Source organism: Giraffa tippelskirchi, chromosome 13 (assembly GCF_054371585.1).
Source record: "Giraffa tippelskirchi isolate mGirTip1 chromosome 13, T2T-mGirTip1v1.2.pri, whole genome shotgun sequence".
Taxonomy (NCBI): Eukaryota; Metazoa; Chordata; class Mammalia; order Artiodactyla; family Giraffidae; genus Giraffa; species Giraffa tippelskirchi.
In genome coordinates this window covers 30177929-30202357 of record NC_137287.1, presented here as the reverse complement: position 1 = coordinate 30202357, position 24429 = coordinate 30177929, and the positions used below count along the sequence as shown (strand labels likewise).

The 24429-nt window shown below is 50.4% G+C and overlaps 1 protein-coding gene across 2 annotated transcripts in view; it reads left to right on the top strand.

Moving 5' to 3' along the window:
• The window catches only part of SNX29 (sorting nexin 29), a 585715-nt gene that overhangs the window by 507414 nt on the left and 53872 nt on the right, over positions 1 to 24429 (top strand). For both annotated transcript variants that reach the window (XM_081560361.1, XM_081560362.1), the window contains one exon: positions 16668 to 16807. In XM_081560361.1, the coding sequence (XP_081416487.1) occupies positions 16668 to 16807 (140 nt within the window). The remainder of the gene's footprint in view (positions 1 to 16667; positions 16808 to 24429) is intronic.

The following is a 24429-nucleotide window of genomic DNA, read 5'->3' as shown; positions in this document are numbered from 1 at the left end:
GGAAAAGGAATGGCCCCCAGTTCATTGCAGCTCTCCCTGCAGAGAGGGATGGGGGAGACACACCAGCCCTGAGCCGCCCCCACCTGGAACTGGCAGGGACCACTCTCATCCGCTGCCCGTTGGCCAGAACTCGTCCTGGTGCCCCGCCTCCCTGCAGAGGTGACTGAGAAATGGGACAGATCCTGTAGATATTTTGTGAGCACCAACTTTCTGTGCTGTAGCCTTAGCCGCCACTGGATCCCAACTCCTGACACCGCGCCTCGCATGTCATATTGGTTGAGTCAGGGCATGATGACAGCACCCACTCGCATTTTACAGACACAGAAACTAAGACCCCGAGTTGGGGCATGTCTTGACTTGCGGTTCCTTATTTGACTCTGACTTTATTTTTAGTGTTCTTCAGGAAAGGAAACTCCAGAGACCTTGTCCAGTGTAAATCAAATTCCCAAGTAAAACTTTAAGATAATCCCTTGATCCTCCCAACGTCATCTTATCCGTTTGGTTTTATGATACTGTGATATAATAAGAAATACATATTTGCTCTTTGTCCCTGGTTCCTGGCAGAAAACTCCCAAACCCCTTGTAATCTGCTGAGTGAGGAGGAGAAAGGAGCAGCTTTTGTGACACTATTGGATCTGACACAAGAGCTTCTAAGACCCTTAGAAATTGTGGCTCGATAAGAGTAGGTTTTTGTACGGTAATGAAATGACTAGTGGCTGGAGCCCTCAGATAGCTTGAGGATGGGGTCTGGTCCCCAGAAGGACCAAGGCATGATTAGAAGGTTGGAACCTTTAGCTTCTGGGGAGGGAGAATGGCTACAGATTGAGTTATCACCAACGGGCAATCATTTACTCAATCATTGCTGTTTAATGGAATCTCCAAAAAAAATCCTAAACCCTGAAGTTTGGAGAGCTTCTGAATTGGCAGACATTTTGAGGTGCTAAGGAGCGTCCCTGATGGCTTAGACAGTAAAGAATCTGCCTGCAATGCAGGAAACCCCGTTACAATCCCTGGGTCAGGAAGATCCCCTGGAGGAGGGGATGGCAACCCACTCCAGTATTCTTGCCTGTGAAATCCCGTGGACAGAGGAGTCTGGCGGGCTACAGCCCACAGGCTCCAAAGAGTTGGACACGACTGAGGAACTATCATTTTTACAGTTGAGGTGCTGGGAAGGTGGTGCACCCAGAGAGGGCAGGGAAGCCTCATCCCCTCACCAGTACCTTGTCCTCTGCGTCTATTCCATTTGGCTGTTCTTGAGTCGTATCATTTGTAATAAACTGGTAACAGTATGTAAGCTGTTTTCCTGAGTTCTGTGAGCTGTTCTAACAAATTGTCGAACCAGACAAGGGTGTCGTGGGAACCACCGATTTATAGCTGGTTGGTCAGATGTACCAGTAGCTTGGACTTGGACTTGGCATCTGAAGCGAGGACAGTCTCATGGGACTGAGCCCTTGACCTGTGAAGTCTGACACTAATCTCAGGTAGTGGTGTCAGAATTGAGTTGAGTTGCTGGACACTAAGTTTGTGTCCAGAAAGTTTGAGAATTGGTTGTTGGTGTAGAAGAAAAACCTCCACACAATTGGTGTCAGAAGCATTGTAGATAAAACAGTTCCGGTTTGCATTAAACTCAGACGGCCTGGCCCTGACCTCTTCCTCCTTATCCTTCCTAGTGGTGCAGCAGGCTCGTGGTAGAGGTCAGTCTGAGTTTCTGAATCAAATGGATTTTTTGTAACCTTCCCCTGTGTAGACAAAGAACAGTGTAAGACAACCGAGTCCCTGGAAGTTCGCTGGACCTAAGTTCAAATTCTATCCCTGGGACTTCCTGGTGGTCCAGTGGTTAAGAATCCGCCTGCCAATGCAGAAGACACAGGTTCGATCCCTGGTCCCAGAAGATCCCACATGTTGCAAGGCAACTAAGCCTGTGCTCTGCAACAAGAGAAGCCACCACAATGAGAAGCCCTCACATCACAACTAGAGAGTTGTCCCCACTTACTGCAACTAGAGAAAAACCCGCTTGCAGCAATGAAGACCCATTGCAGCTAAAAATAAATAAATAATCAATTCATTTTAAAAATTCTTTCTCTGATCATTCTGTCATGACCAAAGGCAAAGTAATTCATCTCTGTGAGTCTCCATGCCTTTCCTGTAAATTGGAGATACCATCACCACCCTAAGTAGTGTGTTTTGAGAGTTAAGAAAAATCCTGTTATTCTGAATGTCTAGCCCCAGTGGGGGGTGTGCTGGGCATTTGGTCGCTAGCAGGGTAATCAAGGGAAGGAGTCCAGAGCAGACCATAGTGTGTAGCCCCAACCCTGCTCCGGAGCTGGGCTCCACCCCTTCCTGGGGTGTCTGGATTGTGTCTCTGGAAAGGTGCTTGGCCCCCAGAAGCATGGATCCATACCCCACCCCCCACCAGTAACATAGCTTGGGGGGACTAATTTTGCAGAGATCTGTGTTTGATGACCTAGTGATTTTTTTCCTCTGGCTTCTGGATGGCCTGTGGATATATTTGATTTCATCTGCACCACCATAGTCAAGCACGTGAATTAGCTGCCAACTGATATGAGAACTGAGATACTTCCCCTAACAGTCCAGGTTGGCAGCTTCCCCTGAAAGCTGAGGAGTGGCCCTACAGGCCCCCAAAGCCCCCTCACAGTGGCGTGCCGAGCATCCTGCTTCTCCAGCGTCGCTGTTGCTCTTGTGTCCCACATATCAGGCCTGGGCCCTGGAGGGTGGAGTGTGTGCCCCTTGTCCCTGCCTTGTGGCCGGGGCCGGGTGTTGGCATCTGTCTGCCGGCTCTCAGGAGGGATGCAGCCGCCTTGCCACCTTCTCTTCCTTGGCGTTGAAGCCTGCTTGTTCCTCCCAGCCATGTCCCACCTGGAGGGGCCTCCCTGGGGGCGTGGTGGCTGGGTCCAGCGACAGGAAGACCAGTCCTCTAGTCAGTTCCATCCTGACACTACTGCTCCTTAGTTGTGTGATCCTGGGCCCAGCACTTAACATTTTTGAGCCTCATCTGTGAAATGTTGGGGTCAGAAATAACACTCATAACCGTGTCCACTCAAGTCCTGGCATTCGACACGCACTGGCTGGCATTAACGTTTTGGCTCCATTATGCCTCTCTTTGCTCAAATAGCCATTTCAGGCTGTGGCATCAGCAGTTAAGGATTTATACTGGTCGTAGAGACTACAATTAAGACAGTCAGAGACGGCTCCACACAATGCTGCTGTTGCTGCCATTAAAACTTTCTCTAAACCAGACCCTATGTGACCATCACACTTGCAATAGACTGTGAAATGGTCAGGGCATTGTAGGGAAATGACTGTGGTTGCCATCTGTCTGCCCAGCAATTGCTGTGGTGGTCTGGGGCCCCCACAGGCAAAACAGTTGCATAGAGGAGTAGGGAGGGAGGGGAGTAAGGCCCCATGGAGTCCTCAGGGGAGACTGGGACATAAAATACATGCAGGCACTCTGAATTTCTGGTCTTAGCCTCTGAATTTGTTGGAGTTTTTCAGGGCAGGATACATAGGAACACAGGATCCCATGAGGGTCTTTGGATCTGATGGATGGAGGTCCTGGCGTTAAACAAGTGCAGAATGAGAAAATACATTTCTCCTCTCTGATTTTCCTCTTTGGACCTCCCAGACAAAACAGCGAGTTCATGCTATTGCCCAGCTCCTGATGCACGGATCTCAGTGTTCACTCTGAAGCCTCAAGTTCATTCACCATCCCTTCTCCCATCAGCTCTTCTCGCTGCCACAAATAGCTGCTCCATTATGTTTGTCTCAGAGCTGTAAATTTGTGTGTTCCCTTCTAGAATATGTTGCATTAGTCATATTTTTAATTTACTTACATGGCATGGTCCTAGTCTCCATCCTTTCACTTTTTTCATTCAGCCGCCTGTTCAGCTCTATTCATGTGGCCGCGTCAGCCTGTACTTTGCTTCTGTGACTGTTCAGTGTATTTTGGGGAGCACGCACCACATTCACTTGTCCTTTACTCTGGAGATGCCTCCCAGTGGCTCCTGACTGTTCCCACTCAAAGCAGCACAGCCATCGGTCTCCTTGGGAGACCTTGGGTCCTGTGTGAGAATTTCTCAGGATAGGTACTCAGGGTGGAATTGCAGGGCTGTGTAGTAAACTATATATATTCCATTTCTTTTTTTAAATTTTATTGAAGTATAGCTGATTTACAGTACAATGGGTCATGTAGTATACTATATTTAATTTGACCAAATACTGCCAGACTAAAGAATATGGTAGTTTTAAAGGCAGACAGACCTGAATTGTGACTGCTTCAAAAAAGGAAATGTCTGTGTAATGAATGTCTACCGTGGGTTGAGAACAGCTGCGGTTTTTGTTTTGCACACAGCGTCTCATTTGATCACATAATAATCCTCTAGGTCTTGTGTGCTAAGTCACTTCAGTCATGTCTGACTTTTTACGACCCCATGAACTGTAGCCCACCAGGCTTCTCTGTTCACAGGATTCTCCAGGCCAGAATACAGGAGCAGGTTGCCATGCCCTCCTCCAGGGGATCTTTCCCACCCAGGGATCGAACCCACATTTCTTAATGTCCCCTGCATTGGCAGGTGAATTCTTTACCCACTGAGCCACCTGGGCTGTGCTGCACGAGTGGAGAAATTGAGGTCCAGAGAGATGGAGTAACTTGCTCAGGGATCACCCAGCTAAGCCATAGCCGGGGCTGAGCTCAGCTCTGAGGGGTTCTTGTGGATACACCATGCTGCTTTCCTAAAGAATCCCAGGTCCTAGGTCTTCCTTCCATAAATTTGTGGAAAGCATTCTAAGTTAAGGAGCAGCTCATTAGATCAGACATCTGAAATTGTGGCCTGTCTTCTGTTTTGTTTGATCCACCTGGACTTTAAATCTTTTATGATTTTCAATATTTAAAAATCTGAGTTTTCACTTTAAAAAAACCTAGGTGATCTGGCAACAGTGGGCCCACTTCCCCATGAGGCAACAATTACTGGGATTAAAGTTGTGGCTGTATCTTTCCTGCTGACCTTGTCCCCACTGGCACCTGTGGTTGCCCGTGTTACTTGCTGGCCCCTCCCACACTGGAGCTCGCAGCTCTGGGAAGAGACAATTGCATGTGGATACAGTCTTCCCCCCACCCTGCCCCACTCTGAGTTTTTCCCAGTACATGCATGAACCAGCCTTTCCCCCGTCCCCACCTCAGCTGTCTAGCCTGCAGGTTGCCTTGGTTGCAAAGTCAATAACAGAGAAAAATAGGCTTTGACTGTGACAGAGCCTTCTGTTCTCCTGCTAGGAGATCATTTGTCATGTCCTATCTAGGACCCAGCCTGTACCAGCACCACGGAGGGCGGAAGAGACGTTGCAGGCTGGCTCCCGCCTGTGGGCGGACAGGTCCCTGTATCCAGTGCTTCTTGAGCTGCAGAGGCTGCTCTGAAGCTTCTGTCCATAATCCCCCCTCCCACTGACAGGCAGCTTCCAGTGATAGAAAGATGAGACTTATCCAGCCACAATACATAGCGCTGTGCCACAAGGGGAGCTTTTAGAGCTCTGGTATCTGGTTCACCCCACATGAACCGCAGGACTACTTTGTTTTTTTATTCCGTTTAGCAAAGCTGTAGAGATCCTGCTGTTTATGAATATGTTGACCCTAAGAACCAGGACAGCACCGCGGTTATGAGCTGAGCTCAGACAGACATGGCCCTACAATCCCAGCTCTGTTCCTCTCTAGCTCAGTCACTTTAGGGGAGGTACTTAATTTCTGGGTGCCTCAGTTTCTTCATCTGCAAAATGGGAATATTAGTATCTACTCCATAGAGCTGTTGCAGGGGTCTGTTGAGATAATTCAGGTGGACACTCCACATAGTGCACAGCACACAGTAAGCTTGACAATAAATGGTATTATAATAATTATTATGATCATTATGAGAAGTACATGGGGGAAAGTGTAAATGTATGTTGAGCCCTGGAGATGGGGGTGGGAGTTTCTGTTCCTTTTCTGAAATAGAGACTTGCTTTGTTTCTTGTGTTTGCAGTCCAGGTGTGAGGTGGAGATCCTTTCATTGCAGGTGGGGGTCGGCATCCGCCTTCTCTTCTGACTTTTAGTGTAATTCATGGACATCATGCGAGTGCTAAGTTACACTCTTCAAACTCTTCCACATTGTATTCCTTCCTTGAGCCGCCCAGCCTTGGGGATCTGATCTGTTTTCCCTATTTGCCAGTAAGGTATTGTGAGCCATGAGGCTTGTCTATAGCCTCACTGGGGGCTTTCTAAGCAAGAGGAGGAGGATCTCCTGGATCAACAGGAAGTGCAAGCTTAGATTTGATGCAAGCCCTAAGCCCCCTGGCGTTTTTCATGAAGGAAGTGTGGGGAGGACTTTGGGGTCTGTGGTGTCTTCTCGAACCTGCCCTTTCTCTTCCCACCACAGGCAGCGTCTCGCCCGGAAGCCCTCAGATCCTCGGGGCTGCCAGCAGAGTCATGCATCTTGCTGTGAGTCTTGTGGAAAGTCCTATTTCAGATACGATGGGGGAGGCAGTTCTGTTTTCAGTAGCCCCTTGCCTTTCCCAGGGAGTGTTAGCCTGTGCCATTGATGGAGACAGAGGAGCTGGCTTTATAGTCCAGGGATCTTAGCTCCTCTACCGGGAATTAAACCTGCACCCCCTGCATTGGAAGGCAAAGTCTTAGCCACTGGACCACCAGGGAAGTCCTCCATCAATGCCTTTCTGTTCCTCCCCTGAGTCTTGACTTCTGGGCCTCCCAGACCCCCAGTGCGTGCACTTGGTCTCCCCCAGACCCTCTGCACTGACTTCACGCCTTAACCGTTGGCCTCTCTCCAAAGCCTGACTGCTTCAGCCCACACACACCCCCACCCCCACCCCCACCGAGAGGATGTCACTCAACCCCCTGAGCCAGGGCTCCCCTCGCTTCCCTCAGGCACTCCATCCGGATTCCTTTCCTCCAGATTCCTTTCCTGTGCTTGCTGATTCCCAGCAGCCCAGCTCAGAGGGCGTGCCACCCCCACTCCAGGAGCTCTCCTCCTGCACTGCCAGTGTTGGCCCTGACCTCCTGGTGGTGTCCGCCGACACCAGGACTTGTCATCTCATCTCGGGGGCCCCCAGCACAGGGTCTGGCCCAGCAGTGTTGGGAGAAGGAAGGGGTTCTCGATGGCAACCTCCATGAGGGCAGCCGTCCTGTTCACCTTCTCCAGCCCTGCTCATCACGGGCCCTGGAGTGAGGTGGGCGTCCAGGGCAGGTATGAATGAGCGAGTGGAAGCCCCTCCACTCTGCCGCTTGGTGGATGCTCAAATGTATGGATGAGTGAGAGGCCGTTCATGCCTTTAGGGCAAGAACTGGGTGTTTTTTCACTCGGACTAACTGGGCGTGGCAGGGGAGGCTTCAGGTAAATGTTTGCTTGGGTGGACAACTGTAACATCCCAGGACTCAGTAAATGTTCGGAGCAGGAGACGCTGACCCCCACAGGGCTACACCTGTTTCCTCTCTGTCTCTGTTCATCCCAGCCCATCACCAGGCTACTTGGTAAATGATGGCCAAGCTGAGTCACTGGGGGTAAAGTAATTCAGCTAACAGGAGTGTGCTCCCCTGGCCCTGCAGGAGGAGCAGTGGCTCTGGTCTCTAAATTAGTGGATGTCTGTCAGGGCTTGGGACCTGAAATTCTCAGCAAGGATGCCTTAGAGACACATGGGCCTTCTTTACCCCTCACTACCCTCCCCTCTCCCCCAAACTGGTCTAAATAAAGGCCTCCTCCTCCCCCCTTCATTCACATCTGGTCCTTCCAGCTGATGAAAGTTGAAAGCGTTTTGTCGTTAAGACTCTTTGCAACCCCATGGACTGGAGCACGCCAGGCTCTTCTGTTTGTGGAATTCTCCAGGCAGAATACTGGAGTGGATTGCCATTTCCTTCTCCAGGGGATCTTCCCAACCCAGGGATCAAACCCCGGGTCTCCTGCATGGCAGGCAGGTTCTTTACCAGCTGAGCTAAGGAAGCCTTGTGATTTTCCAGGTAATTATCCAGCTGATGATTACCTGGAAGAAAGCCTGGGAAACCAGACTCGTTTAAACAGCCAGGGCACGCCCACCTGTTTGGCCCAGATGTGAACATCTGCACCTCTGTCCTGACCTCTGGGGACCCACTCGCGGTGTACAGATTAGGAGAGCTTCCTTTTTTAAGTTGCGATTTTATTATTTCCGAGTTAGGCAAGTGAAGATACTTTGTGCAGTCTTGCTAAAAACACCCAGTGAGACGCTTATTGAAGGGGCTCAGTGATGTTTGCGAAGCCGCTATGAGGATCCTTCCTGCCCCACCTTCATTGCTCTCAGAAGTCCCCGTCCAGGGTGCTTAAAGCAGCAGCGACAGGCCCTTTTTCTCCTCGGTTTTCCATTACCAAATGTGTGATGGTCTCCCCAGAACAGCCCTCCAGCTGCTGTGGTCTTTGGACTCTCTAGGTGGTTCTCAAGAGCAGAACACCCTTTACTGCCTCTCTCTTAAAGCAGAGCAGATCTCGGCTTCCTGGGGCTGAGTCCTGTCTCCACCCCTCAGCAGTTACATGTCTGGACACTGCACCTCACCCCCACCCCTCTGAGTGTCAGCTTCTCTCTCTGACATGGGGATACTAACAAGTATCTATCCCAGTGGGTCTCTGTGAATCCAATAAAGCGTTTAATGTGCTCAGTCTTGCCAGGTGGTGCGAATGGCAAGGAGTCCACCTGCCAGTGCAGGAGATGTGAGTTCGATCCCTGGGTTGGGAAGATCCCCTGAAGAAGGAAATGGCAACCCACTCTAGTATTCTTGCCTGGAAAATCCCATGGACAGAGAAGCCTGATGGGCTACAGCCCGTGAGGTTGAAGAGTCGGACACGGCTGAGCATGCACGCACGCGCTCAGTCCAGCGCCCAGCAGGGAGAATGTTCAGTAAACATTCTATTAACAGGTGTTAATAGTAACACCTCCTCTTCCTGCTGCTGCTGATGCTACTGTAACTATTATATCACATGAACCCAGGAAAGGCCCGCCTGCCCCCCATGTGCTCCCCACACCCCCCACAGCAGACCTTGTGCGCACCTTTATCACGTGTGTTCCTGGCCTCATCACACTTTTTGTAACTATTGATTAGTCTGTCTTTTCCATAGACTGTAAGCTCTGTGAAGGCAGCATCCGAGACTCATTTATTCCTTCCCCTACAGCACCCGGTTCACAGTAGGCTATCTGTTGCATGAATGAGTGAACTAATTTGTGGCCAGATCACTGAGTAAACAAATGAATGATAGTTGACCATCAGCACATCCCACCAGGGTTGTTGGCTCTAAAATAGAACTTGAAGTCGTTCACTGATGCTGGGCTCCTTGGGAAACTAGTTCTAGAATTCTCCAGCCAGTGAGACACTGTCAGATCAGCTGACTTGCCATAGCCTCTATCGACAGGGCCTGATGCCCTTGATGGACAAGACCTTCTGTATATTGTATAAATCACTGCGATATACTTAAACGAGACTGAAGAGGCACTCTGGAAGTGCAGATGCATGGGAACAGTCCCCTGGAGAGACGGGGTGTGGTCGAGGAGGCGCCGTTGTAAGGAAGGACCCAAGAAAGAACAAGTGGGAAAGTACAGGGGGCCAGGGGTCTGGGTCTAGGGATGGTAGCTCGTTGTCTTGTTCACATCCTTCCATCGTTTTAAAAATAGCTCTTCTTCATTTGATGGCGTCTTTATCTTCTTGAAGCTCAAAATAAAATTAACCTTTTCGGGAAGGAGAGAAAAAAAAATACCCCCATTAAAATAGTCCTGAGTGTTCTTTTTTACCGTGAGGACTAATTGCGTTTGCTACTCTTGGTCCTCAACCGTAACTGACAACAGTATTACGCTAAGAGTGCCGCACAAGATGACTGCAGGGCCACAGGCAGCGAGGACTCATTAAGCGGCCACCAGAGGCGTCTGGCGCATTCCGCAAGCTGGGCTTCCATCCAGCCCACCGCTGCTGATGCTGCATGTTGGCGGCAGCCCCAGGAGCACAACCAGAAAGCTCACGTATGATCCATGGCCCTTTAAGTGCTGGCCCCTGTCCAGCGGGGCAGGCCCTATGTGGACACCAGTCTCTTCCCTGGGGGCCCAGGTAACAGACGGGGTCCCCAAAGGACCAGCCCCCCCGTCTTCGCTCACTCATTGTCTGCCTCTCACTCCCTGCCCAGGGGGAGCTGGGGACCAGGGAGCTGGCCTGCTGCTGCTTCTCTCCATGTCTCTCCCCATCAGGAGGCTTGTCATCTCTTGTCTGGGCTCATTCTCTCTGGTGGCCTGCCTTGTCGCCCCTAAACCCCCCCCCCACATTTGTATGTTCTTACAGCAAGTGTTTATGGAGCTGCAGTGAACACTAGGATATGGGGTGTGTGTTGATGGGGTAGGGGTAGGGTAACGTGAAAGGAGGTTGGCAGGGCAAGCTCGGCCACGTCGAGAAGGTTCCAGCGAACCATGCTGAGGGCTGAGCTGTGCACTCTGGGCAAGGGGGCAGAGTTCATGGGCGTCTCTTTGCATCAGGCTGCCTACAGCCCATTGGCCACCAACAGTTTTTCTAAGTGCACTTCCTGCATCCCACCTCCATTGGCGGCCTCTTTCACAGTCCTTGAGGCTGTGTGCCATCCAACCCCTGCTGCTGCAGCCTCAGCTCCTGGGAGCCACTGAGCCTAGCCCCGCTGGCCTGCCTTCTGCCGCTCCCATAAGCCACACTCCTTCTGCCTACAGCCTCTGTATTGCTGTTCCCTCCACCTGGCATGTCCTTCCTGCACTGAGGGCTCCCACCTAGACCCCTGACGGGTGTCTCTCCTCCAAGAGATGCTGAAGAGCCCCTTTAGGAGTCAGCTCCTCAAGTGAAACCTTCTCTCTGTTTCTCACATGAACTTCCCACACTCTCCCTTGCTCACCTCTGGATGACAGCCTCCCAGCACTTGCCCTGCCTGGGCACTACTGTCTGCCAGTCTGTCCCCACACAGAGAAACTCCCTGAGGAAAGGCATCCTGGCTGAACATACAGAGACATCAGCATCCATCGCAGAGCCTGGCCGGCGATGCTGGCCACCAGGCGCTTAGCTTAGGCTATCACAAATGACATAGACAGCACCCTTACCCCATTTTGCAGATGAGGAACCACAGCTCTGAGTGGTTTAGCTGCCAGACAATAGAGCTGGCCAGTGGCAGTGCAAGCTGTTCTGGAAGGTCACCTGGAATGTGATCACCTGGAACATGATCGTCTCACTGGGTGGATCTTGGGTGGGTCTGTAGGGCCTTGGGCAATACCATGTGGTACAAAGTCGGGTCCCCATGGAGGCCGGCTGGGATGGTGGCCCTGTGCTTCCAGCTGTCGAGGGCCACTTCTCAGGAGCGGCCAGGAACCTGTATTGGATGCAGCTCCATCTGTCTGTGCTCAGTTGTAGTCCGACTCTTTGTGACCGTATGAACTGTAGCCCTCCAGGCTCCTCTGTCCATGGGATTCTCCAGGCAAGAATACTGGAGTGGATTGCCATTTCCTTCTCCAGGGGATCATCCCAACCCAGGGATCAAACCAATATCTCTTGTGTCTCGTGCATTGGCAGGTGGATTCTTTACCACTGCACCACCTAGGAAGCCCCTGCACCCTGGTTTTCATGTTGTTAGGCCACACAAGCCCACTAGCAGCTTGCGGTGAAAAGGCACCACCATCTGCACCTTTTGGTCAGTTGAGTTCAGTCACTCAGTCATATCCAACTCTTTTCGGCCCCATGGACTGCAGCACCCCAGGCCTCCCTGTCCATCACCAACTCCCGGAGCCTACTCAAATTCATGTCCATTGAGTCAGTGATGCCATCCAACCATCTCATCCTCTGTCGTCCCCTTCTCTCGCCTTCAATCTTTCCCAGCATCAGAGTCTTTTCATATGAGTCAGTTCTTCACATCAGGTGGCCTAAGTATTGGAGTTTCACCTTCAGCATCAGTCCTTGCAATGAATATTCAGGACTGATTTCCTTCAGGATGGACTGGTTGGATCTCCTTGCTGTCCAGGGGACTCTCAAGAGTCTTCTTTAACACCACAGTTCAAAAGCATCAATTCTTCAGCACTCAGCTTTCTTTGTAGTCCAACTCTCACATCCATACATGACTACTGGAAAAACCATAGCCTTGACTAGACGAACCTTTGTTGGCAAAGTAATGTCTCTGCTTTTTAATGTGCTGTCTAGGTTGGTCATAAGTTTTCTTCCAAGGAGTAAGCGTCTTTTAATTTCATGGCAGCAGTCACCATCTGCAGTGATTTTGGAGCCCAAAAAAATAAAGTCTATCACTGTTTCCACTGTTTCCCTATCTATTTCCCATGAAGTGATGGGACCAGATGCCATGATCTTAGTTTCCTGAATGTTGTTTTAAGCCAGCTTTTTCACTCTCCTCTTTCACTTTCATCAAGAGGCTCTTTAGTTCTTCTTCACTTTCTGCCATAAGTGTGGTGTCATCTGCATATCTGAGGTTATTGATATTTCTCCTGGCAACCTTTATTCCAGCTTGTGCTTCATCCAGCCCAGTGTTTCTCATGATGTACTCTGCATAGAAGTTAAATAAGCAGGGTGATAATATACAGCCTTGACGTACTCCTTTCCCGATTTGGAACCCGTCTGTTGTTCCATGTCCATTTCTAACTGTTGCTTCTTGACCCGCATTCAGATTTCTCAGAAGGCAGGTCAGGTGGTCTGGTATTCCCATCTCTTGCAGAATTTTCCACAGTTTGTTGTGATCCACACAGTCAAAGGCTTTGGCATAGTCAATAAAGCAGAAATAGATGTTTTTCTGGAACTCTCTTGCTTTTTCGATGATCCAGCGGATGTTGGCAATTTGATCTCTGGTTCCTCTGCCTTTTCTAAATCCAGCTTGAACATTTGGAAGTTCATGGTTCACGTCCTGTTAAAGTCTGGCTTGGAGAATTTTGAGCATTACTTTGCTAGCGTGTGAGATGAGTGCAATTGTGCAGTACTTTGAACATTCTTTGGCATTCCTTTTCTTTGGGATTAGAATGAAAACTGACCTTTTCCAGTCCTGTGGCCATAGGACTTTTGGTCAGAACCTCACTAATCCCAAGGGGGAATCTGATCTGAACCAGACTGCATTCAACCTGCTGGAGAATAGCCAGCTTTGTTCTGGGATGGACTCCACCCTTTAAAAAAAAAATCCCATAAGCAGTAGGCACATTTGAAAATTCAGATGTTTGAATATACACTAGGTATGAGGTAACACCAACACATTATCATTCATTTTATTAGAGGAGACCTCAGTATTGTGGTTCAATAGGAAAATGTTCTTAGTGTTTTAGAAATACACCCTGAAGTGTTTGGGGATAAAACATCATGATAACTATAATTTACTCTAAGCCAGCTTAGCAAAAAGGTGAAAATGATGAAATATGGAAAAGGGTTAAGACTTTATTAGATAAAGGGTCATGAGGGTTCATTATACCATGCGTGCTACTGCTTTCTGCCATAATTTGAAACTTTCATAGTAAAAAATGAAATGACAGTCCCGAGAAAGACTGAGGTATTCTGAGATCTTGCAGTCTCACCGCATCCTGCTGAATTGTGTGTGGCCACTCAAGGTATCCAAACCCCCAGGAGGAGATTGAGATCTGAGGACAGTGTGTCCAGGTAGAGGCTCATGGTCTGAGGACAACCCCCACCATCCTAACCCCGCCTCCATCATTCGGGTGTGACTGGCTTGCTTCTGTTACAACCAACAGGCAGGTGCAAGTTCTATGAACTGCATCTTGACTGGGAGATGGCTTGGGCTTTAAAGGACCCATAGATTTTTCTTCTGTAAATTGAAGAGTGTCTTCAGAATTGAAGCCAGCTCTCACTTGCTCATTGGCCAATGACCTGGGACCCTGCTGAGCTGCATCCAGGTCCTGAGACCTCGGACAATTTCCCTACCCTTCCCGAGCCTCCACTGTGCTGGAAATATGTGGTGCTGGGAAAGCGCTGAGCGCAGAGCATGCATGAAGACTCCACAAATACCCGTCTCTTGTTCTGAACGGCTCAGTAGAAATTGCTTGGCTATCAAACTCAGATTGCTGCCATGTTGGGTTTTATCAGAAGCTGGCTGGGATTTCCAGGGACTCGCGAGCTCGAGGAATCAGTGCATGGCAAGGATGTGGGATTCCTCCAGTTGGTAACCTTTCTGCCAAGCCCCTGTTGGCCCTGGGACCTGGGCAAGAAGCAGCCCAACTGCAGACAGACAGATTCGACTCCTGGGTGGGATCCTCTGACCTTCATCTGGGGGTCCTCCCAACCTCCCCTCCCAGGACCGTGTAGCCCAGCATGGCCCCCCAAGCTGCATGGGGAGCCATCCCCACCCTCTCCTTGATGCTCAGAGTGTTTTGAGCATCATTCCTCTGAAAAAGGAGAAATCCCCACGAGTTCTTCCGGGACTGCTGGGCCCCTTTCTTGCCTTCCTGCCACAAAGCCTTTCAAGCTGTCCTTGAGGGTTTCTTGTGCAGATTAAAAACCAGACCTGAGTGGCTCCATTCAGCATTAACCTGGCATATTAATCAGCTTCCCAAGGAGGAGCATCTAATTGCTTATGATGGGTTGAAACTTAGAGACCGCAGAGCAGACCCAGGCATCAGATGGGTGAGCGGAGCCCAAGTGGCTGAGCTTAGGGCGAAGCCCGGTGGTTCTCCTGGCCCTATGCCTTCACTGCCCCCACTGCAGGAGATTCCAGCCCCAACCTGGGACCACGCTGGCAATCAAGTTGGACGGCCAGCCACAGTGTTGGAGCCCCATTCCCCTCTGGAGAAACGTCCCGCTGAGGCACTACGTCAGAGGGTGGCTCAGGGAGAAAAGACCTTGCTGTGACCTTGAAGTGGCCCCGGGGGGGCAACAGATGCTCTGTGTTCCTTCCTCCCCGCTGGCATCCGGAGGAGGGTTGCAGATGAAATACAGGGCACCCCGTCAAATCTGAATGTCAGATAAACAGTGAATAATTTCCAAGTCTGAGTCCCAAATATTACATGGAAAGGTTTTATTGTATAGCCATACTTGAATACTGAAAAATTATTGAGTCATGAATTATTGAATATGGAGTTATGAATACTGAAAAATTCATTGTTTATCTGAAATTCAGGTTTCACTGGACATCGTGTCTTTTTATTTGCTAAACCTGGCAGCACTGAAGAATCACCCGGCTGTGCTCGGGTTCTTGGCAGGGCCTTGTGGGGACAGGGCTTGTCCTCAGGTGTCTCTGAGTGTGTGGGCACATTTTGCAGACTTCCAGAGCCCCAGGCTGGCTGGGGCGGTTGGAGAGGGGGGTGATGGGTGTCCTGCTCTGGGTGTGGGGCCTTGTGGGCGGGCAGCCCAGCCTCGCTCTGGGCCACAGTTCCCTCATTTGTCATGTGAGACTCATCAGAGAGTGCGTCTCGTGTCCCAGTGAGGATGAGTAACCCTGTTCCTCCCGTCCCCTCGCTCTGCCATGCCCTGTTCACCCGACTCAGCCTCCAGTCTGGAAGAAGCATCGCTTCCTCAAAGAAGGATGTCCCCCACCCCCAACGCGGGTCTGATTTCCTTATTCCAAGCCAGCCCCCTCTCCCCACCGCCCCCCGGCCAATTCAGATGCACATGAGCAGGTGGGGCTCTGGGATCTGTGGGGCCCATGGCAACAGGCAGATGTAGGGCCCCTCATGCGGAAATTATTCAGATTTTCACCATGGGGACAGCAGGTTACCACACGGGTCCAAGTTCTCACCCTGGGGCATGCCTGGAAGCCAGCCCTGCCTACAAGGGCCAGGCAGACATGGGGGTGTGGGCCAGGAGGGTTCTGAGCGTGGACCTGGGGCCCTGTGCCTGCCTCGGGGCCACACCGAGCAGACCCCCGCCCCTGGAGTGGCCCTGGGAGTGGGGCCGTGTCGCTATGTCTCCTAGTTTTTCAGAAAGTGTGACATTTGTTTATTAATGAAATCCTTCTTAAATAGTGGTGACTGATTCCTATTTCAGAAAATTCCCATGAAGGCAACATTAAGCACCCCCTCTGGAGGGTAGCACGCTGAGTGTGATGAATGACGCTGTGTGCTGGCCTGTGTGGTCACTGGATTTATTTATCTCCTCCACCAGGGCCACCACAGTGACCCTTTGTGTTCATGGTCTGTCCCAGATCCCAGCGCCACGCTTGGCACGTTGCAGGTGCTGAGATTTCGTTCGTTCCTGGGACTACACTGTAGGAAATTTCATGAACCCGCATTGCCCCCACTTAGCAGTAATAGTGGGGCTTCCCTTGTGGCTCAGATGGTAAAGAATCTGCCTGCAATGCAAGAGACCTGGGGTTCGATCCTTGGGTTGGGAAGATCCCCTGGAGATGGGCATGGCAACCCACTCCAGTATTCTTGCCTGGAGAATCCCATGGACAGAGGAGCCTGGGGGGCTACAGTCCATGGAATCACAAAGAGTCAGACACGGCTGAGTGACTAACACACACACACGCACACGCACACGCACACGCAGTAGGAGTATCACGAGCAACTCCCCTGTTGCCAAGTGTGGTCACACGTGTAAAGCCTGAGGCTCACTTGCACTTGCTCTGGGTAGAGAAGATTGTTGGTCGCGTGTTCTCCGGGTGGTTGAGGAAAGCAGAAAGCCTACCTGAGGATGCCTGTCTGTCTGTCTGTCTTCCCAGGACGCCAAGTTTGTGGAGGAACGCAGGAAGCAGCTGCAGACCTACCTGCGCAGCATCATGAACAAAGTCATCCAGGCAGTCCCTGAGTTTACCGCCAGCCCCCAGAAGGAGACCCTGACCCAGCTGATGCCCTTCTTCGTGTGAGTACCAGTCACGTGCTCCGCCAAGTGCGGCCTGCCTTCTCTCCTCTGAGGTTAGGCTGCGGCGTGTCTGTGTCCTGGGCACCCCAGAGACACGAGAGGGCGAGCCTGCAAGTCAGCATTGTTGATTCGAGGCTCCCAAAAATTCAGAACTCTGCAGTTTTGTCCCTTGGTACATTTTGATCGCAGGAAAGATTGCAGCCCACAGGTGTCCCAGAGTTAAAGTAGTCTCTCTCAGGCTTTCTTAGCATGTCGGCAGTGAACCCAAGGAAGCTTCTCGAAGACTCCCATTGGCGCCGACTTAAATGACTTTCATATTTATATGACTTAAATATAAGCCAACTTAAAACTAGGTATATAGTCCTTGTTCTTACAGGTCGTATAAAAGTAAAAGCAAAAAAGATGTTTACATATCAGACACTTAGAACATTATCCCAATTCAGAATCGTCAATTATCACAGTGGCCACTGTTTTTTATGAAACCAAGCCTTTCCTCACAGTGATATGCAGAAGAAGCTTGGCTTCTCCCAAGCTTGCCACATACCTGGCTGGTGATCCACGTGCTGACCCCATCTTCCCCTGACCCAACTTTCCTTGGGTCATGTTGCTGGAAAACATCTGTTTGAGCCACACCTTGGGGCCGGTGGGCCTCACTGGTGTCACTGCCTTATCAGTGATTATTTCCCATAGTCCTCATCAATCTCTCATTATATCAAGATATCTACATGCTTGGATTCAGGGAACCCAAATGATGAAGCCGTCTTTACTTTTTATTGAGTCTTCAGATGCTAGAGAATATAATTATACTCCCCCCTTGAATCACATGGAGGTAAGAAGCGCCAACCTCCCTCCCAGTTGAAAATCTGTGTATAACTTTTCACTCCCCCCAAACTTAGCTGCTCATAACCTACTATTGACCTTACCAATGACATAAACAGTCTGATAACACATATGTTTGGGTGTCTACATTTATTTTATACATTTGTGACATCCCTAGCTTTTTCTTAATTTTTTAGTATTTCTAGACTATGCAGTTTATCTGCGAGTCTTTAAATCTTGGCAAATCTTCAAAAATCTTTCTAATATCTCTGTTGAAAAATACTGTGTATAAGTGGACCCGCTCAGCTCAAACCCATGTTTTCAAGGGTCAACTGTACATGATTTCTAAAATGTTATCATCACAGTAGAAACAATAGACCTAAGAATCCATATAGCAAACCCACGGGCCTCTGAAAGTAGGTTGGGACTTGTCATTTGAGAAACACTGGTTTGCTGATAATGCAAGAGTTTCCTTTCCCTGGAGCTCTTCAAAAATGGGTGTGCTGAGGGTTTGTGAATCTGTTTTGTCCTAACGGTGTTGCTGTACCTCAAAATGGGGCTTATTTCTGCTTCTGTGTGTGGAGAGTATCTTTGGCTTCACACTTTCTGGAATTTCCAAGTTGAACTTCCAGCCAGACAGACATTGGCAGGACTTACCTGCTCCATGAAATTAAAAGATGCTTGCTCCTTGGAAGAAAAGTTATGACCAACCTAGACAGCATATTAAAAAGCAGAGACATTACTTTGCCAACAAGGGCCTGTCTAGTCAAAGCTATGGTTTTTCCAGTGGTCATGTATGGATGTGAGATTCAGACTATAAAGAAAGCTGAGTGCCAAAAAATTGATGCTTTTGAACTGTGGTATTGGAGAAGACTCTGGAGAGTCCCTTGGACAGCAAGGAGATCCAATCAGTCTATCATAAAGAAATCAGTCCTGAATACTCATTGGAAGGACTGATGCTGAAGCTGAAACTCCAATACTTTGGCCACCTGATGTGAAGAACTGACTCATCTGAAAAGACCCTGATGCTGGGAAAGATTGAAGGTGGGAGAAGGGGACGACAGAGGATGAGATGGTTGGATGGCATCACCAACTCAATGGACGTGAGTTTGAGTAAGCTCCGGGAGTTGGTGATGGACAGGGAGGCCTGGTATGCTTCAGTCCGTGGGGTAGCAAAGAGTCAGACACGACTGAACAACTGAACTAAACCTGCCCCAGGCTTTGAAACTGAAGCCCAGTCCACTTACTCCCATCCTTTAATTGTTTTAGGACCTTTATGAGAAGATTCAGTTGTTCTCTGCTATCTCTGATAAAAAAGATGCCTCCCCCACCACCCCTCCAAATAGAATACATCATATGATATTTTTCCTTCATTTGATTATTTGTGCTGCTAGGGGCTTCATTTCATTGTTTCGAAAACACCACTACAGTTCATGAGAGGAGGTCCCCTTCTTTTCTTTTTTAAAAAAATATTTATTGTATTTATTCAGCTGTCCTGGTTCTTAGTTGCAGAATGTGGAATCTCTTAGTTGTGACATGGGATCCAGTTCCCTGACCAGGGAAGTCCCTGCTTCTTCTTTTAAAGGCAGCTCCCTGGCCTGTGATGAGGACTGGAAATCAGCTTCTCACTGAGTCATGTGTGTTTGGATCAGATTTCCTGGTGAAAATGGAGTCTAAGACATGGTCCTAAGACCCCGATGTCGTGAAAGGCTGCCCACCGCAAGTATGAGAAGAATAGACTGCCTCATAGGGGTGAGCTGGTGCCCCTCCTGCTGGGGTGGGCGGTTCAGGCAGTTCTGGTGGGGCATGTACCAAACTCCAGCCTGTGGAATCATGACAACCGCCTGTTAATACGGGAGTGTCTTGGCATGTCATGCAGTCCCAGCCACGCTGGTTGCCATTGATCACAGCTGAGAGAGAAAGCTTTGTGCCCAGTTAACATGGAGAACGTGGGATTCCATTTCATGGGCTTTAAAATGTACAAAGCATTTTGGTAGGAGACTGTAGCAAGTGACCCAATGTTGACACGAGACTCTGGACTCAACCTTGGTCTCAACTCCAGTTGATATTAAACAGCTTTCCTTGCAGTTCCACCGCTCGCTGCCCTCTCCTCCTTTGTCTTTTTGAAGTCAGATGGTACTGCAGGTTGGAAGTTGCAGATCATTTCATGAGGGGGTGACAGAAGGTGAGCCTCGCCCTGGTCTGTCCTTGCCCGGTGACCGCCATGTGATCATGTCCTGTCTGTGCTTCCTTCTAGAAAATAGCAGGCGTGCCATCTCAGCTCAGAAGCTCACTCTGAGAGAGTCCCAGTTAAAAAGCATCTATCTCTACTAAGGAAATAACCCCCCAAAGCATGATTATTCTTAGAATCTTGACAGATTTCCTTGGGTCTTTCCTTTTTTATTTTATTGTATTTCTTGGCTGTACTGGGTCTTTGTTGCAGCATGCGGGCATCTCTGCTTGTTGCACACAGGCTTCCCTAGTTATGGCGCATGGGCTTAGTTGCCCCTTGGCATGTGGGATCTTAGTCCCCTGACCAGGGACTAAACCCACGTCCCCTGCATTGGAAGGCAGGTTCTTTACCGCTGGTGGAGGTGGTCGTTCAGTCGCTCAGTCGTGTCCGACTCTTTGCGACCCCATGGACTGCAGCACGCCAGGCTTCCCTGTCCTTCACCATCTCCCAGAGAGAGAATGTATTCCCACTGGGCCACACCCGGCTGAAGTTCCACAGTGCTGCCCTGTCCCCGCCGATCCCCACTTACCCCTGGACACTGAGCCGTCTTCCCTGCCACTTGCTGTTAGTGTTTGGCTGGTTTTTACCCACAGTCACTCGTATGACCTACCCAGCCCAGGAGACACATGAGTTTGCAGGGCTGGCTCTGACCCGCTGCTCAGCCGTGTAGGCTCTCTCTGGCTGTGAGGCACCCACGGTGCATTGCTCACCCTCTGTGCTCCGAGGTGTGTTCTGTGAGCTCATCCACTGCTGAGCCTCGGTCAAGGTGGTCCCTTTTCCATGAGGGGCGGGAGGGTGAAGGTAGGCAGGGGATTAAACCTAGCAGGTAGAATTTGCTCATTTCTCTTCACCAGAATCCTTCAAACGTTCAGGCTTGTGCAGGGCTGGCATCCAGTATCCCATGGCACCTGCTGTTACACACACTTTTCCGCTTCGTCTTTCCTGTTTAACGTGTCAGTATTTCACTGTGTTCTGCAAGGGGCAGCATGACTTCCAAGGCTTCTGCCATCTGCACACGTCTGAGAGCTGAGGAATCAGCAGGTTGAATTCTTTTTCTCCAGATCTCTCTGTCTCCCATTGACTTCCTGGCTAATGCCAGCAGCAGTCGGAATTAGAAAGTAGGACAGTAGGAAGTGGGCCGTTTCTCTTCCATTTTGAACCCTGTGTGTGCCTGGCCCACGTGGAGATTAGAGCCTGCCCCCCAAACCGGCGAATCAACAACACACCCTAGTACCCTCTTCCTTTGGAGGGCCCCATGTTTGCATCCTCTTGGCGTTTTGGAGGGACAGGCGGACCCCAGGACATGACATGTGGCAGAGGTGAGCAGTTACTTTGGGAAATGTCCAGTGCTCCTTGGAAGGTGCATTAATGAACTGGGGGGGATCATGGATTCCAAGAATTCATTCTGCAGAACCAGACTGCAGCTCCGTGAAGATTTCAGTGATTTGCGGTGCTGTTGTTTAGCATGTTATTAAAATGTTTTTCTGCAGAATACTTCAACCTTGGGAAATGCACCGTGTTCCGCCGCTCTGTGGGGGGAGAGGAAGAGTTCCGGGGGTGGGAACAGGAGTAATGTAGGGCACAGCACACACTCCCCACCGGATTCTCAGCAGAAAACACGGTCGATGTTTTCCCCACTCCCCGCCCCCATCTGCTGCCACATTTACTCTCAAAGCTGTTAAATATATTTTTTGCTGAAATAGGAGCTGCCACGTTCTCCCCGCGAGTGGGAGGTTTGGCTTGGGGTTGAGATGTTCCAGCCTGGGCACCGCCAGGATCACGCGGAGCCCAGCGGACATGCTGCTCTGCCAGGGGCCACTCACAGGAGCCATTGAATTCCTTCCCAGGACCCTGGGCTCACATTGCTTTTGGGGACTGGCCTAAATCTCCCAGGCCAAAAAAGAGTGCAGACCCCATTCAAGAAGTTTCACTTTTGAGGCCAGACTGGCAGACTGGTGAGATGTGGGCCATGCTTAAAATGAAATATCCGTGTGAGTGATTTGTGATGGGCAGATGAGTCTAGACTCCCAGTGTCCAAATGGAAAGCCTGGGGATTCAGGAGTCACTGCTGTTCCCCACTAGCTCTGCCACGGAGGAGGAGGGTGATCTTGGGCCAGGATGCAGCCTCTTGAGTCTTAGTTTCCTTATGTGTGAAATGAGAGGAGAGGTATTTATGTCCCTGTTCTGCTTGGATGGTAGGTGAGGGCTCTGTGTGAGAGCGGAACTCGGCCATTTCTTTAGGTCAGCTGCAGTTGATGACGAGACTTGTGAGAAAGACCAGGAGAGAATCCCCATGAAAACCCTATGGACATGTCTCTATCTGTCTCTTCATCCATCTCCATCCATCTATCCATCATCTATCCATGTCTACAGGTGAAAAACTGGGTTCTAGGAAATTTAACCGATTTGCCTAAGGTCCTTGTGAGAGTAAGTTGCAGGCCAGAGCAAGAGTCCAATGCGTTGCCCTGAGATCCAGGGCCTCTGAGCGCTCAGCTCGTAGTATGTGCTCATGAAACGCTAGCTGATAACATGACGTTTTCCGGAAGTCCGCCTTCCCCTCCCTCCTTCCCCACAGGGACCTCTCATCTGGACGCAGTGACTCAGGGAGAAACCTTGTGTACCAGCTGGGCTCTGGCTTTCTGTGGACTCTGAGAGACCATGGCAGCACTCCCTCTGGGGCCCAGGCCTCTCCCCCAGGAGACACCCCATCCCTCAGAAGCTCATTACCCGGAGGTCTCTCGCCGAGGGGGGACCCGCCACCCTGTCGCCTGGAGAGATGACACGTAAAATGCCGTTTAATCACCTCCATCTGCTGGCCTTTGGAGGGGCTGTGTCGAGGGACACAGAGAAAGTGCAGTCCCCCGGGGTACCGGCCCTCCACGTCCGCAGGACTCCCGCCCGTGGAGCTCAGAACAGATGACTCTTTCTGAAGATAACGAGGGTGACAGATACTCTTCTCTGTGAGTCAGATAGCCCCCCTGCCCCCCACACATCCCACCAGTGACGGTAATTATGTTCCACTCCTGCCATTTCTCTCTGTTTGGTGGTGAAGAGGAGTGAGATCAGCTTCACAAAGCTGACGACGGTGCAGCTTTTACAAGTCCAGGAAAAGCGGGGGAGCCTGGAACATCTCCAGGGCAGGAGCACTGCTGAGCAGATATATGGAAAACCCCCATCAAAGGGACTTGTGTTCGGCAAACCACCCCTGTCATCCAGTCAGTGTTTACTGAGCACCTGCTAGGGACTCAACAGGCACAGGGGATGTAATAGCAAACAAAATAGGAAAAAAGAGCACAAGCCACCTTAACAGAGTCAGAGAGATGGAGAATGGACAGATAAACGTGTCATATGCCGCTAAACAAGAAGGTCTCTGAAGAAAAGTAACGAAGAGTCAGAGGCTAGAGAGTCCCGGTCATGTGGCTGGCGTTTCCACCAGATGGTCAGGGAAGGCCTCTCTGAGGGAAGACCTTGTGAATTTCCAAGGGAAGGGTGTTCTGACAGAGGGAACAGTGAGTGCAAAGGCCCTGAGGCAGGAGTGAGCCTGGTGTGTCAGATAAGGCCAGTGTGGCTGAACAGAGAAGCAGGAGAACGAGGCTGGAGAGGTCACCAGGGTCAGATCTCACAGGGCCTTGGAGGCCGTAATAATGACTTCAGGATTTACTCCAACCTGAAGGGGTTGGGGCAGGAGTGTGACGTGACCTGCATTATGTTTTTACATCCTCACTCTGGATGTAGATTAGCAAATAGAATCAGGGTGGGGGTGGGGGGAGGCAGAGGGGGAGGCTTTTTTAGGGTCCAAGCAGAAAGAAGTGGTGGCTGGACCAGAGTGATGAGAAGAACCACGTGAAGGGTGATTGGACCCCAGATACATTTGACGGCTGGCTCTTGGGGGTGAGAGAAGAGGATTATGACACACTTGAGGTCATAACAGACCAGGCAGATGTGGAGATGCTCCGTGTTATTATGTACAGATAACCCTGTATTCTCTGGTGGCTTCCCTGGTGGCTCAGATGGTAAAGAATCCACCTGCAATGCAGGAGACCTGGCTTCAATGCCTGGATGGGGAAGATCCCCTGGAGGAAGGCATGGCTGCCCACTCCAGTATTCTTGCCTGGAGAATCCCCATGGACAGAGGAGCCTGGCAGGCTACAGCCCAGAGGTTGCAAAGAGTCAGACACAACTGAACGACTAAGCACAACACAACCCTGTATTCAGGTCACAAACACCTACGTGACTCCATGCAGGCCTCTGGGGTGGTAAGGAGGTTGGTGGGGAGTATCACCACATAGATGACTGAGACAGGGCCCCAGGCCTCAGGGTCAACAGGTGAGCGGGTCATACAGTTATTCCAAGGCAGCATTTCTTCCCTTCATTCCCGAGCTCATTCACCAGGAAATTTGCAGAGTGCCTAGGTAGGTGTCAGACTGTCCCATTTGTAGCCCCACTCTGCTTCAGACTAGATGTGTGGCCTTGGGCAGCTCACTGAAGCCCTTCCAGCCTTCAGCATCTTCCTCTGTACAGTGGCAATGTTCCCAGCACCCTCTCGTGGGGCCAACAGGGTTCCACGTGC